This window comes from Monodelphis domestica, chromosome 1, assembly GCF_027887165.1.
Source record: "Monodelphis domestica isolate mMonDom1 chromosome 1, mMonDom1.pri, whole genome shotgun sequence".
Classification (NCBI taxonomy): domain Eukaryota; kingdom Metazoa; phylum Chordata; class Mammalia; order Didelphimorphia; family Didelphidae; genus Monodelphis; species Monodelphis domestica.
Window position 1 is genome coordinate 723917767 of NC_077227.1, and position 15555 is coordinate 723933321.

At 46.0% G+C, this 15555-nt stretch overlaps 1 protein-coding gene across 2 annotated transcripts in view; it reads right to left on the reverse strand.

The window, feature by feature from the left end:
• SMYD1 (SET and MYND domain containing 1) overlaps positions 1 to 15555 on the reverse strand; it is a 34602-nt gene that overhangs the window by 14593 nt on the left and 4454 nt on the right. For both annotated transcript variants that reach the window (XM_007477715.3, XM_001379329.4), the window contains exons 2-4: positions 7233 to 7409; positions 4637 to 4850; positions 1416 to 1546 (exon numbers count right to left, since the gene is read on the reverse strand). In XM_007477715.3, the coding sequence (XP_007477777.1) occupies positions 1416 to 1546; positions 4637 to 4850; positions 7233 to 7409 (522 nt within the window). The remainder of the gene's footprint in view (positions 1 to 1415; positions 1547 to 4636; positions 4851 to 7232; positions 7410 to 15555) is intronic.

Sequence of the window (15555 nt, forward strand, 5' to 3'; positions counted from 1 at the left end):
AGCAAGATTTCAATTGGGTAGCATCTAAAAGATGCTAGCTGAGAGTCCTTTGGAACGTGTTTGGGGTAGCATTCACACTTGGGATGGGGAACTCAGAGGCACCTCTAGGCATGAGAAAAACATTCCCCAGACAGTGGCTATCAACTTTCCTTCATTCATACATGTTGATGTCCTCTACTCGTGTCTGAGAAACCAGGATGGAAGCAAACAGTCCTAAAATGGCGAGTGGTGGATACTGAAACCAACTAATGGAAAGAAGAGTTTTCGCTGGTGGGAATGGGAATAACAAGGGCAAGCCTTAGGAATGGAAATCCAGGTTTTTGTTGGGTTTTCGTCTATCTTTCTGAGTATTCTGAGCTTGGAATGATCGCCAGTAAGGGCTATGGAGCCTAGAAGAATTCCTTGGTTGCTGTATCTCAATCCATCATTGACATTCAAGTGAACTCCAGGCGCCAAGTATTTGCCCTGGTGGATAATTGTTTGGGGAGGATTTGGGGCAGGGGATGCTGCTTTCCTATGCAATTGGGACAACAAAGGGGGAAATGGGTGATGACGGATGAGAATTTTTATCTGGTTCCTAATTCTAATCTCATACTCACGTGTGAGTTTCTTATGTGTTTAAAAGAAGGGCCAGAGCCAAGGTGGAAGCTTAGTAGCAGCAAAAGCTGAAACGGCTCTCACAACCCTTCCAAATGAAGTGTGTGTTTAAAAGAAAAAGAAAGCAGAGATAAATGCATCCCCTCACTGAATGGAAGGATCCCTTCTTGAAAGATAAGGAAGAAAGGAATGATCCCTCTAATAACCAGATTTCTCATGCCATCAAGTCACAGACATCATCTCTTAGATATTTGTAATTTTTAGGAATTTAGAAGCTTGGGAGAGTTGGCAGGAGGGAAACCTGCCCAGTAACTGGAAGGCGTCTCTTCAGGAGAAGAGAGGAAGTTGCAGTTGGTATGATCACTATTATCTAGAGGCAACAGAAGTAATGATCTTCAGTTCTCTTATCTTTTGCCCTAGCAAAGAATCGACTTGTCTTTCTCCCTGACTTGCCTCAGTCTCTTGCCAATTCTTTTCTTATTAAATGAGATTCCCTTTCTTCTATGATCTATAAGTTAGTCAAACAACCCTGAACTCTGGATTTGAAAACAGACCTAGTAAGCTGAACATTATTAAATGCATATAGATAGCTTCAGGAAATGTTTAGACCCAGAAAGATCCCCCTTTTTCCCTAGAAAAAAAAGGTCCTAAAATTCCCTAATATTCCCCCTATCCTCCACAATTCAGATCCTACCATCTTTTGAAGTTTCTGGTTGACCTTTAAGAATTCGCTCTTAGATTTTTAAAACTAACTGCAGGAGACATCCTGGCAGGGGCCACCCTACCCTGCCACCCACCCCAGACAAAGACCTACTCACTTGCCATTGTTGAATATGACGGTACAGTTGGGCCAGCAGTCATGGTTCACCAGGCAAAGGTTGGGGAAGATTCCCACTCCCACAGCCTGGAGGCCCCTCTGGTCACTGAGAGTGAAGGCATTGCAGTTGATCTGCCCAGTAAGAGGAAAGAGAATAGTTCATCAGTCACAGAGTACTATAGAGAACCACACAGGGAATGATGGGCATTAAGGAAGGTAGTTTCTAACGTCAAATTAAGGGAATCCCAGTCCTCGGCTTAATTTCGTGTGGCTTGCAATCAATCAGTATGTATTAGGTTGCTACTGTGAATCCTGCACTGTGCTAAGTGCTGGGGTACAAAAAGAGGGAAATGAGAGTCCTTGCCCTCAAGAAGCTTACAATCTAATGCAATTAATTGCAAGGCTAGAATCAAGAGGTGAAAGTTGTATTGATGCCTACGATGCAAAAATGCAACCCACTCCTACATTTTGTGTTTTGTGTTTGTACTTTCTGTTGTGCCTTTCGATGGACAGGTAGGGAGAGGGATCCATATTCTCACTCTGACATTTGTTTTTCTCTATTTGTCTATCTCTTTTTCAATCTCTCCTCTTCCATCTTCCTTACTAATGACCTTCCGGACTACAGAAGTAATGTTCATGTTTATCATCTGAAGTAATTGCTGGAGAGCTTTTTACATTTTACATTCTGGGTCCAAACTATTTTTTAAAAGCAGAGGAATAGAACATTGTAAATTTACTTCCAAAACAATATAAACTCAGTTATCATTATGTGTCCTCAGGTTGATTTCTCCCCCTTCTGGGAGGCAGTAGCCTTGGAAAAACATTCCTCAGCCCTGCGCTCATGAAAAAATAGTAAGAATACACAATGAATTCTACCTTTAGGATTTAAGTGCTAACAGTGACTTGTATTCTAGAATTATGTTACTTTGTCCATTCATTCTCATTAAATACAGGTTAAATAAAAACGAATTATTAGTACCGTTGTTGTTGTTAACCTTAGAACGTAATACAAATACATGGATGTAAGAATCAATGAATGAAGGAATCCTTAAATCCCTTTGGAAAATAATAGATTTTTTTCTATTATCCTCATTTGTTGTTGGGAAAATAGGCACAGACAAGGGGTAGGACTCACTGGTCAAAAGCCCCACAGTGAGCTGAGACCTTCTGGGATTTCTGCCCAACAATTGGCATGAGAGTCCTTTTCACTAGCTTTGGCTCCCACCACAGTCCCATCTATACCGTGACTTCTCCTGTTCCCTGTCCTTGGTTCTCATGACTTCTGAGCCACATCCTCAATCCCTCTAGGTCAGGAGTTCTTGATCATTTTGGGAGTCAAACTCTCCTTGGAAGTCTGGTGAAATCTGTGGATCCCTTCTCAGTAGTTTTTTAAGTGAATAAAATAAAATATATAGGATTACAAAGGAACTAATGATACTAAATGTGCTTTTCTATATATACCCACCAGTCTTTCTAGCTCTGTCCTCAGTGGGAATATTAGAGAGAGAAGATATTGATAAGAATGACAGTTGGTAGGGGAAGGGGAAACTAAGAGTGGCAGTTAGTCTTGTGACTAGCTCTTCCTTCTTGGCCCTGGAAGTGGAAGGAGCTTTCTCCTGGTCTCTGGATAGAAGTGGCTCTATTTTCCTGATTTTCCCAACTGTGTGCTCTCCCTGGATTCCTGTGATTGTGTCATCAACAAAAGGATTTAAGGGAAGCAGTTTGAACTGTAAAGCCGGTCTTTAGGGCATCAGCCCGAACAGACAGGCCCAACCAGCTCTGAAAGTCAGAACTTTCTTCCTCTCGCTGTCTACTGCTAAGACTTTTGAAATTAAGAAAGCTAGCACAGATAGAGCATAGACAGGAATAAAAGAAACCCTCCACCAGGCTGTGAGGCCTGGCCTCAGCTCAAAAGCTGAAAGAGGAGATTTCTCTTCTCTGATACCTCCCCAATCCAAACTTGTTATTAAAATTTATCTTTATTTGAATATCGCAGTCAGAGAAGAGGACTAACATTTCAGGGTACATAGAGGAAGCTGAACCTCAGGGCAGCCATTCAACTACAAACGGTCCTTATTGGACCCCGGCTGGGCAACCTTGGTCTGGGGGAGGCTTGTCCCTCAGGAGGGTCCATGCTTACCTGCTCTTCTCTCCACATCAATCTATAGAGAAGATGTCCCCTCAGGCTATCATAAGTGGCCCATTTCTCGGGAACCCTATTTTTCAAAATAGCCTCTTGGCAGGGGGCATCTCTCTCCTTTTATCTCACTGACAGCCATATTCCCTCTCTCCCTTCAACTCTTCCATTCCCTGCTACAAAACCTTCTGTATCCCCTGTTCTTCCATCCCACCAATTTTCCCTAATAAATATTACACTTCTTATCTCAATATCTCTCTGGCTCTCTCTTTCTCTGCTGTCTGTCTCTATGTAGGTGTATATATGTGTATATATACACACATACACATGTATGTGGTGGGTTTTCCTTTTATGTTTACATATCCCAAGTTAAGATCTCCTCCTGCCCTAGGTCATGTGCCATAGTCATAGCTAAGGCAGGATGTGTTTTCCTAATTATCATGCTAAGGATGAGATGGGTATGAACTTGACGGTGGCAAGGCCCAGAGAGTAGGAGGGAAATAATCCACCAAGCATCCATGGCGGCTTGCTGATGGACTTGGGTCCTTCTCCAACCTTCCCAAGCTCACATGCTCTCCTCTCCCAACCCCTGACCAAGGAGGTCCTGTGGGGCTCTGGAGGCAGACTGTACCTTCTCAGTTTGGCCATCACAAGGGATGCCAGGGGATTTCTTTGCCTTTTTTCCTTTCTGGGAAACAGCTTTTTAGCCCCTGGGATTTCTTTGTTGTACCATTTCAACTTTGTGTTCTCGTTCCCAGAAACTGAAGTGGGGGCGGGAAGGAGATGTGAGCAGCACATGCTTCTAAGGGGAGCCAGAATAAGCCAGGAGGAGAGAGAAGTGAGGAGGCTATCAGGGATTTTGAGGGGTGGGGAGGCTCACTTTTGTAAATAGGTCCAGAGTGATCTCCTGCTGTCATTACAAACAGAGAAGCTATCATGGACTCTCATGGCTTTTCCCATTGGGACAGGGAGGAGGAGGAAGAGGAGGAGGAGGAAGAAGAGGAGGAGGAGGAAGAGGAGAAAGAGGAGGAGGAGAAAGAGGAAGAGAAAGAGGAGAGATGGGGAGAGAGGTCAGGGTAGCGTACCACTCCAAAGATGTGTGAAATATACTGCATGCTAAATTGCTGGCTCTGGGCTGGCCAGAAGTTCAGGAAACTGTCCACGTCCACACGAAGGTCCTTCTGCTCCTCTTCTCCAAAGTTGTCCACGTGATTCTGCAGGTCATCGACAGAGACTAGGCAGCCCTCGGTGAGCCCGGTGCCCTCTCTCTCTATCCTCCACATGATTCTGGCCGCCAACCTATGACAAGGAGGAGGGTGGTGACGGTGGAGGATGAGGGATGGGGCTGATGGGACACGGCGGTGCCAGGAGGCTTCTGGGAGCCCATTACACGTGTGGTCTCATTTCACACGTTCATTCATTCCCAGAGACCCAAGCAGACGAGGGCCTCAGACCCTGCTGTCCCCATTTTACAGAGGCGGCCACCACCGCATCCCAAGTACTGACCAGTCAGGGACACCCCAAGAGGCAAAGGACGCCTCCTCTCTGTCCTCGGAGCTCTAGAATGAAGTCGGGGTGAACGTCAGCGTGTCTACAGCTCGAGTCCTCAGACCAAACTTTAGAAGAGGCCTTCGAGGCCAGTGAGTCCAGCTCCCGTGCTACAGAGGAGGAGCTCTGTCTGCCACGAGACTTGGCCCCAAGCCTGGGTTCTTGGCTGATGAATGAGGTGCCGCCGTGCCCGAAGAGGGGCTGGTCCAGGGGTTTGTGGGATGGCAGAGGGAGACGTGGGACTCTCCCCCTCTCGCCTCACCTTTGTGTTTATTTCCCCTTCTTAGAATCAATGCTGAGTGTTGGTTCCGGGGCAGAGGAGCCCTAAGGGCCAGGCCACAAGGGGTAAGTGACCCGCCCAGGGTCACCCAGCTAGGAAGTGCCCACGGCCAGATTTGAACCAGGACCTCCTGTGTCTATTCACTGACCGCTGACTGCCCCCCCCTCTCCTCCCCTTTAAGGAGTCAGGTCTGACTGCTTGGCTATTCCCAGGTATTGGGGCCACATTCAGGGTTCATTGATTGGCCCCAGGGGAGCGTCCCAGTGAGTTCTTGGAACTCTTGTGGGATGGGGGTGAGGGGAAAAGGGCAGGGTCTGACGTTGCAGCCAAGGCCATGCTGTTCGTTAATCAGTCATGGCATGGCTGGACAGGCAGAAAGCCAGAACTCCTGATTTCTGTTTCCCTTTACTGTCCCGTTCCAGTCCCCTTTGCAAGCCCAGCTCCCTAGGAGGATCTCGGCTATCTTCCCATTAGCCATCTCTCACCTCCACACCTTTACCCAAGTGTCCATCCTAGCATGGAAGGTCTCTCCCTCACAGAAGTCCAGGACAGCCTGGGGAACAGCTTAGTGGCCACCTCCTCCCTCTGGGCATCAGCACTCTCTCCCTCTGGAAATGCCATTGCACAGACCTTCTGCTAGAGAGGCAGGGTGGTGGTGGTGGCTGGGGAGGGAGGCCTGGAGGTAGGGAGGGTTGTGGAGTTCGAATCCTGCCTCTGACCTAAACTGATTTCTAGGACCTTGGATAAGTCCCTTGACCTCCCAAGGTTCCCCAAATCAGAGGTCTAACACATTAGGGGGAGGGGGGCTCCCAGTCCTTCTCCCAAACTCTGCATGTACCTGCCTGGGTGCCATGACACCCCCTAAACTCTCAAGGGCACCCAGCTTTTCTCACAGTGCCTCATCCACAGCAGGGCTTAATTAGGGTTAATCGGATTGATTTAGAGAACACAAAGAGGACAAAAGACACCTTCCTGGCCCCTGGGGAGCTACAGTGTGCCAATATTAATAGCATTTGTGTATTCTTTGGGGTCTGCGAAGCCAGGGGATCTGCACCAGCCAGCATCTTCCTCTGAAATGGACATGTCCAGTTATCCTTAGCGTTCATCCATGGTTCCCTTCATCCTCTCCATGAAGCATCATGAAGCTGGAGAGGATGCTGCAGCCTACCTAGGCTGACCCCCTCCTTTGAGTTCAGGATAAGGATGTCCGACCCATAACCCTGAGCTAAAACACAAAACCTTCTGGCATTTGATCGCTCCTCAGTCTGATTCCAGCCTTCTTTTCAAGGACTATTTCATGTTGGTTCCCTTCATGTGCCCTATATTCCAACCACATTGTCGAATTACTGATCCCTATATGTGCCTAAAGTGTATCCCCACAGGGCATTCCAACACAGCTTCCAGCTGTTCCCCATTCCTGGAATCCTCAGCTTCTTTCGATATTCATCGGAGGTGCCATGTCCCCCAGGGAGTCTATCCTGATCTCTTCAATTCTGAGTTGTTTTCACCAGAAATGATGTACTTGGCAATTATTTACCCATGTAATTCTATCCCTTACCCACACCTCAAATAGAACGTCAGCTCTCTGAGGGCAGGGATTATTGCTGACTTGGTATCCCCAGCATCCAGCACAAGGTCTGGCATATAATTGGTGCTTAATAAGTGCTTACTCACTGAAGGTGCTTTCAATAAACCCAATGCCTGACTTTTTTGAGGCTGTGTGGCTTATTTTCCTAACTTCTATCTCCCAACCCAAGGCTGGCACTGAGCAGTCCTCATTCCTGTCCGGGTGCACCTCAAATCATGCCCCCTGGGCACCCAAATTGCCACGTCCCCTCATCCGCAGCTCTGACCTGATGTTCTCACTGGGTGGCTTCCCATGTTTCTTGATCGCTGCACACTCATGCTTGTGGTTCAGCCAGGCATCCTTTTGGCAGGTCCGGTCACAATAGTGGGCAAACTTGCACTGGCCACATCGCTGGAGCTTCTCCTGCCTTTTGAAGCAGGTATGGCACACGACCTGGGTGAAGCTGGCAGAAGAAGAAAGAATCCTCAGGGGAAAGACCCGTGTCAGGGAATGAGAGCCCTGGGAACCGCCTACGTCCAGCTCGGGACATGGAGAGATGTCCCTCCCTGCCAGCCCCATGCTGCCTGGCTCACTGGAATGAGTAAACCCAAGGGGCAGTAGTATGGGGATTGAGCATGGTCAGCCAGGTGGTCAGATTGAACAGTAATGTTGGGGCAAGTCACTTACCAAATGGTTCCAATCTATAAACAACTCCAGACCACGGTCCGTGGCCTCTAAGACCATAAATTACAATGTGTGGGCATCAGAGGGGGACGTTTCTATACTTCAAGTCTAGACCAAATGAAATAAATCAGAAATCCCACATTGGGGGTGTGGGAAGTAAATGATATGTATATGTATATAAATTGTATTACATTATATTATACGTATCACGTCACTTTGTTGGGGTCAATGTCCAGTGGGTCTCATTGTGGCTAATCAGACCAGCATGAGCTCTGAGGGTTCCGCCATGAGTTGGACACAAAGACCCCCCTCTGTGTGAATGTTTGGGATGGAGAGGACTCTAGATCTGTGCATGCCTCCTCACTACATGAGGTAGTACCTCAGAAAGGACTCCAGCAGCAGGTACAGTGTAACCCAGTACAGGCAATGGGGAGGAGGGAAGGAGACAGAGTAAGAGACAAAGAGAAAGGAGAGAGACAGAAAGAGGGAGGGAGAAAGAGGAGGGAGGAGGGAAGAACTGAGGGAAGGAGAGAGATTGGAAAAAAAGAGAGATGGAGAAAGAGGGGCAGGGAGGGAGAGGGAGAGATGGACAGGGATAGGGAGAGGGACAAAGAGAGGGAGAGGGAGAAGAAAAAAGGACACAGAGAAAGAGACAGAAAGAAAGGAAGGGTTAAAGAAGGAGACAGAGAGAGAGGAAAGGAAGGAAAGGAAGAAAGAGAGGGAGAGGGACAGGGTCAGGGAGAGGGACAAGGAGAGGGAGAGAGAGAGAAGAAAAAAGGACACAGAGAAAGAGACAGAAAGAAAGGAAGGGTTAAAGAAGGAGACAGAGAGAGAGGAAAGGAAGGAAAGGAAGAAAGAGAGGAAGAGGCTCAGGGATAGGGAGAGGGACAAAGAGAGGGAGAGGGAGAAGAAAAAAGGACACAGAGAAAGAGACAGAAAGAAAGGAAGGGTTAAAGAAGGAGACAGAGAGAGAGGAAAGGAAGGAAAGGTAGAAAGAGAGGGAGAGGGACAGGGTCAGGGAGAGGGACAAAGAGAGGGAGAGAGAGAAGAAAAAAGGACACAGAGAAAGAGACAGAAAGAAAGGAAGGGTTAAAGAAGGAGACAGAGAGAGAGGAAAGGAAGGAAAGGTAGAAAGAGAGGGAGAGGGACAGGGTCAGGGAGAGGGACAAAGAGAGGGAGAGAGAGAAGAAAAAAGGACACAGAGAAAGAGACAGAAAGAAAGGAAGGGTTAAAGAAGGAGACAGAGAGAGAGGAAAGGAAGGAAAGGAAGAAAGAGAGGGAGAGGGACAGGGTCAGGGAGAGGGACAAAGAGAGGGAGAGAGAGAGAAGAAAAAAGGACACAGAGAAAGAAAGGAAGGGTTAAAGAAGGAGACAGAGAGAGAGGAAGGGAAGGAAAGGAAGAAAGAGAGGGAGAGGGACAGGGTCAGGGAGAGGGACAAAGAGAGGGAGAGAGAGAGAAGAAAAAAGGACACAGAGAAATAGACAGAAAGAAAGGAAGGGTTTAAGAAGGAGACACAGAGAGAGGAAAGGAAGGAAAGGAAGAAAGAGGGAGAGGGACAAAGAGAGGGAGAGAGAGAGAAGAAAAAAGGACACAGAGAAAGAAAGGAAGGGTTAAAGAAGGAGACAGAGAGAGAGAGAGGAAGGGAAGGAAAGGAATAAAGAGAGGGACAGGGTCAGGGAAGGAGACAGAGAGAGGACAGGGAAAGGTACAGGGAGAGGGACAAAGAGGGAGAGGGAGAAGAAAAAGGGAAGGACACAGAGAAAGAGAGACAGAAAGGAAGGGTTAAAGGAGACAGAGAGAGAGGAAAGGGGGGAAAGGAAGAAAGTGAAAGGGAGAGAGAAAGAGGGAGGTAAAAAGAAACATAATCAGAGACAGAGAGAGGCAAGAAGCAGCAAAGATATGATGCCCAGAAAGAAAGAACAGGATCAGCAAAGATAGAATGCTGGACCAAATAGTTTGTATTTTATCAATAATATAGTTAAGAGGGGGTAGCTGGGTGGCTCAGTGGATTGAGAGCCAAGCCCAGAGATAGGTCCTGGGTTCAAATCTGACCTCAGTCACTTCCTAGCTGTCTGACCCTGGGTAAGTCACTTGACCCCCATTGCCTAGCCCTTACCACTCTTCTGCCTTAGAACCAATATCCAGTATTAATTCTAAGATGGAAGGTAAGGGTTTAAAAAATAATAATATAGTTAAGACTTAATAAATGCTGGTTGACTTGAGTAACCCTTATAGGTAGAATGAAAGAGTAAGGGGCTCTACTACTTTCCTTGAGAACTGAACTAGCATTTCACAAAAAGTCCATTTCTCCTTGAGAACAGGAACTGTGGCTCACACTTATTTTCTCTCCCCCACAATTCCCACTCCCTCCATGCCCAGCAAATTTAGCCCAGTTGTGAATATGGTTAGTGATCAATAAATTCTGGTGCTCGACTGATTGGGGATGATTTTGAAGAACTCCAGATTTTTTTAAGCCAGAGGAGCTACAGAATAGAATGAACCTTAGAGTCCAATCCCTCCATTTTACAGATGAAGAAACTGAGGCTCAGAGTGGCTTTGCCCAAGGTCGCTCAGGTAGTAAATGGCAACCTAGGTTATCAGACTCCAAATCTAGTTGTCTTTCCACTCTCCCAATTTTTAACGTTAGACATCACCCTTGAGCAGTCAAACGTTTCTGGTAACAACTGGTGCCTGGACACAAGAGAAAAATCAGCAGGTGGCAGGATAAATGAGCCAGCTAGCTAAAGATAGAAATAGATTCAGAAGGGTTTGGAGAAATTCTTGGGGGATTGCTTCATAATCGGTTAATAAATGCACATTAGGGTTCTATCTCTAACCTTTTCAAAATCAAGACAGTAATCACGATGTTCTTTGACAGTTGTGCTTTGCCTGGACAGCTATCCAAAAGGAAGATAGTAATAAACCAATGGATTTATGTGGCACAGAGAAATGGGCCCTGGCTTTGGGGTTAACTAGAAGGTAGTTTAGAAGTGGGTTTGAATCCTCTGTTGGTTACCACATGGAGACTCAGGTAAATGATTTTACCTCACTCAGTTGTATCATCTGGAAAATGAATTGCTTAGACTCTAAATCCAATGGCCCATTCATTGACTTTGCTGAGTATTTTTCTTCTGGCTGAGGGAGTAGAGCTCTGACTCACCCTGGAGCTAAAGATCCCCCATTCAAATCTCACATTTCTTACTACCCACATGACCTTAGCCAAGTAACTTCATCTCACTCAGATTGTTTCCCCATCTGTGAAATGAAGAATTTGGACAAGTTTCCCTAGAGAGCCTCTTGAGTCCTTTCCAGTTCTAGATGGATCATCCTACGTGTTTCATTCATTAGTTTGCTCATTAAGTCTCATTTTAACCCCTTGGCCAAGAACAGTCTTTCTATGTCACAGGGCCAAGACAAGATGGCGGCATCACAGAAAGGTTGGATTTTAGACGTAGAGTTCTGTAGGTTCAAATCCTAGTTCATTTGTTTATTATCTGCGTGACCTAAGGTAAGTCACTATAATTCTCTATCTTCAGTGTCCTCATCTGTAAAATGAAGGAATTGAACTACATGAATCTGAGGTCCCTTTTAGCTCTTAACCTATAGTCCTCTGCTATACAAAATGAATTGGACAGCATTTATCAATTACCCACTACATGTCAAATCCTGCATGGGGCTGGTAGAGGAGGTAGCATTCATAGATCAGTTGAAAGAGCACTGACTCAGTCAGAGGGTCTGGATGCAAATCTAGACTCTGCAGTAATTCTGAGGACTTCAGGCAAGTCCCTTAACTTCCCTGGGTCTCAGATTCCTGCTGTATATAAATGAGGGGGTTGGGCGAAATTGCCTTTCTGTCCTAAGTCTATATTCCTGGGGCACAAAGACAAAAACTACAGTCCTTGCCTTTGAGAAGCTCATATTCTTTTAAAGAGGGGATGGAGTGGGGACAGCTGGGTAGCTCAGTGGATTGAGAGCCAGACCTAGAGATGGAAGGTCCTGGGTTCAAATCTGACCTCAGACACTTCTAAGCTATGTGACCCTGGGCAAGTCACTTAACCCCCATTGTCTAGCCCTTATTGGCTCCAAGACAGAAGGTTTTAAAAAAGAAAAAAAAAGAGGGGATGGGGAGAGGACAATGGAATAGATGAAGAATAGGAAGAAATAAATAGAAATTACATACAAATTTGATACAAAGCAGTTTGGGGAGGGGTCTCGAGAGGAGTCCTAGCCACTGATGATGTGGGGAGGGGAAACACTCAAGTATTTCAGTCCTACTGTGTGCTCCATTCCAGGACATGGCTTGGTTTGCTTTTTGTATGGAACCTCCCGCAGGAGAAGAGCCCACTTGGGCTGCTTTTCTGCTAGCCCTTTTCCCCTTACTTCCTACTCTGCTGGTAGCACAGCCTCCATGTTTTATTATGTGTATGTATACACCATGGGCTGCTCCATTTTAATTCTAGTTATAGCTCCCAGGTTTCCGTGAGAAAGAAATCTCCTTTGAAAACACCTTGATCTTCAAAATGGGGCTACACACAGTAAATCAGAGGACATCCAAGAGAGTGGCTTTTCTCCCTGTGCTTATTTTCTATGAAAGGGACCCCCTATCACCCCCATACTACCCCAGCCCCCATGGAAGGCTTGTCTTTTTCCTGTTTTTCTTGCTTTATCTCTCCAGTGGTTGTTTCTTCCCTTACAAGGAGTGAAGCATCAACTGGATCTTCCTGCCCTCTTAACTCTGACAGCTGATGGAAAACAGTCTAAGCCTCTAGGCCAGCTGCCCCCAACTCCCCCACTATCACATAAACCAAAGCTTGGGTGGGTACACTGGGATTACTGCTGGGCGCGTGCTGTCTTTCTCTGGCTTCCCTTCTGGTGCTGGAAAGCTGTGTCACAGGCTGGAGGTCTCCCCCTCACTAGGCATGCTGGTCTATTAAACTAGGTCCAGTGTACCCTAGAACCACGAGTGTTGCCAAGGCAATATATGAGGCTAAGCTAAGTAAGGCATTTGTTGCCGATGGTTAGCAATCCTGCCCTCTGTTGCAGGTCTTTGGTGACCAAGTGACAGCAAACATTTTTTAACTCCTCACCACATTCCAGGCACTGTGCTAAAGCATTCAGGATTTAAAGAAAGGCAAAACCAATTTACTTGGATGAATCATTGATATGCTGCCTCAGTTTCCTCATTTGTAAAATAAGGGAGCTAGACTAGATGGTCTCTGAGGTCCTGTCTGGCTTTAACTCTATTTATAATTGAGCCTAAGTCCTGTCAGCCCAGGCCAAATCAGTTAATACAGTAGATATAAACTCTCTGAGGACTAAGATTGTTTCACTTATGTCTTTGTACTCCTAGCTTCTAGCACAAAGTTAGTCATCACTACCAAAGAATATTATAGGTGCTTAATAAATTGTCATTGATTGACTTCATTTCTCTGTGCTCCCAGGCAATGATTTAAGACTAGACTTTTCATAGCAGATGCCCATCTTTGTCAGTCAAGGGATCTCACACACCAGAAATACCCCCTTGATGAAATTGTGTTTGGTTCCCTCCCCCAAAACTTTTTTTAAATGTATTTCTCACTGTAAGCACAGCTCTTTATTAAGAAGACATGGTGTGAGGGGGCATCTGGGTGACTCAGTGGATTAAGAGCCAGACCTAGAGATGGGAGATCCTAAGTTCGAATCTGGCCTCAGCCACTTCCTAGCTGGGTGACCCTGGGCAAGTCACTTGAACCCTATTGCCTTTACCACTCTTCTGCCTTGGAACTAATACACAGTATTGATTCCAAGACAGAAGGTAAGGGTTCAAAAAAATTTTTTAAAGAAGGCGTGGTGTGATTCAGTATAAAGAGCTTGGGTTTGAAATCTGAGGATCCAGGTTCAAAGTCTAGTTTTGCCATTTACTACCTCTGTGACCATGGAAAAATCCTTTTCCTCTTCTGGCCTCAGTTTCTTCATGTGCAAAATGGGGGGAGTTGGACCAGATTCAATTCAAGTCAACAATCACTTCTTAAACATTGGCAATATGCCAGACATTGGGCTGGACTCTAGGGACACAGACAAAAATTGAACAGTCCCTCTCCTCAAGACGCTTACATTCTACTTGGGTATTTCTTCCATTCCCTGGAATCAAAGGAGCCAACCAGTTCTGACTTACTCTATGACCTTATATTGGGTCAAACCAATGATTCATTCAATGTCCAGTCTTCTTCGTTCCATTCTTTGTCCCTCTCCTCAAGACGCTTACATTCTACTTGGGTATTTCTTCCATTCCCTGGAATCAAAGGAGCCAACCAGTTCTGACTTACTTTATGACCTTATATTGGGTCAAACCAATGATTCATTCAATGTCCAGTCTTCTTCGTTCCATTCTTTCTAGTGAGTTCTCCTTTGTGAGAAAGTACAGGAGTTCTGCTTCATGACACCGGCCTTGGATGTCCGAGTTATAAGTGAAAGATCTCTAATACACTTTTAGCATCCTATCATGGAGCCTTCTTCCCTGGACTTTCTCTGAACCTATTTATATTTTGACCCAGATGGGTCATTCATGGCCCAGATGTGCTTTTCTTCCTTCCTGTCCATGAAAGAGCTCAGTATGACAAGGAGACCTCTGGTCCAGGTGGCTGCATATACCCAATGGCATTAGATGCCCACTCAAATATTATAGGCTGAGAGTCTGGCAGCCTCCACCGTGCCTGGTTGAGCTCAGGACCTCTTTGATTTCCAGGAAGCCTGGCAATCTTGGTTCTGCCATCTGTTGGCCAACAGCACTATCTCAAGCAAGCACATGCTTCCCTGAGCCCAATCAATCTTTTAGGACCTGGACAGCTTTCTATTGAGAAGAAAGGGGTGAGGGAGGCTAAGAATAGGAACAAAGGTCATTCATTGGCCTTGCTTTTCCCGTCCTTACAGCTGATGAGTGGGTCTTACCCAGAAAGCTTTTTTATCACTTTTTATTAGAGTTACCATTTGCTTTCTTCACCAGGGCCATTTGCACTCATGTCTGTATATTATCTGAGGTTGCTCATTGACATGAAACAGCCTTAGGTCACAAAGTAATCTAATTTATTACTGTTTCTGGGATAGTTCCACGGCTGTTTCACCTCAATTAGAGCTACATTTAGTCAGTTGGCAAGCATTTATTGAGTATGACTATGAGCCAGGCACTGTTCTAAGCAGTAAAGATGTCAAGAGAAGCAAAAAACACAATCCCTGCCCTTGTCAAGGAACTCACATTCAATTCTAGTGGGAGAGAAAGCACGTAAATAGGCACCCACAAAATGTGGAGAGTAGCTGGGTGGCTGGCTGTTGTCCTTCATACTAGAAGAGAACCAGAATGCCATCAGTGTGTCAAGGTCAATGCACAACACGTCCAACGGTGGCTGATCGGACCAAGACGAGCTTGGAAGGCTCTACCGCAGACCAGGCACAAACAGCGAGTGAGCATTGGGGACGGACGTGACTCTAAATCAAAGCAGATCACTTTTTTTTTGAGCCACAATTGTGTTTGCTCACAGAACACACCATGCTGGACAACCCTGTGCCAATGTCTCCCATCTCTCATAAACTGATACCAAAGCTCTTCAGAGAGATCTTGAGAATGTCTTTGCATGGCTCCTTCTGGCCTCTTGTGAGTACTTGCCTTATGTTAGTTCTCCATAAAATCGTCTCGTAGCCAAATATGCATTCAAACAACATGGCCAGGCCAGAGGAGTTGCACTCCCTGCAGTAGAGCCTAAATGCTTGGCAGCTGAGTTTAAGAAAGGATTTCACTAGGGGGTAGTTAGATGGCTCAGTAGATTAAGAACCAGACCTAGAGATGAGAGATCCTGGGTTTAAATTCAACCTCAGATGCTTCCTCACTGGGTGATCTTAGACAAGTCACTTAATCCTCTTTGCCTAGTCCTTACCACTCTTCTGCCTTGGA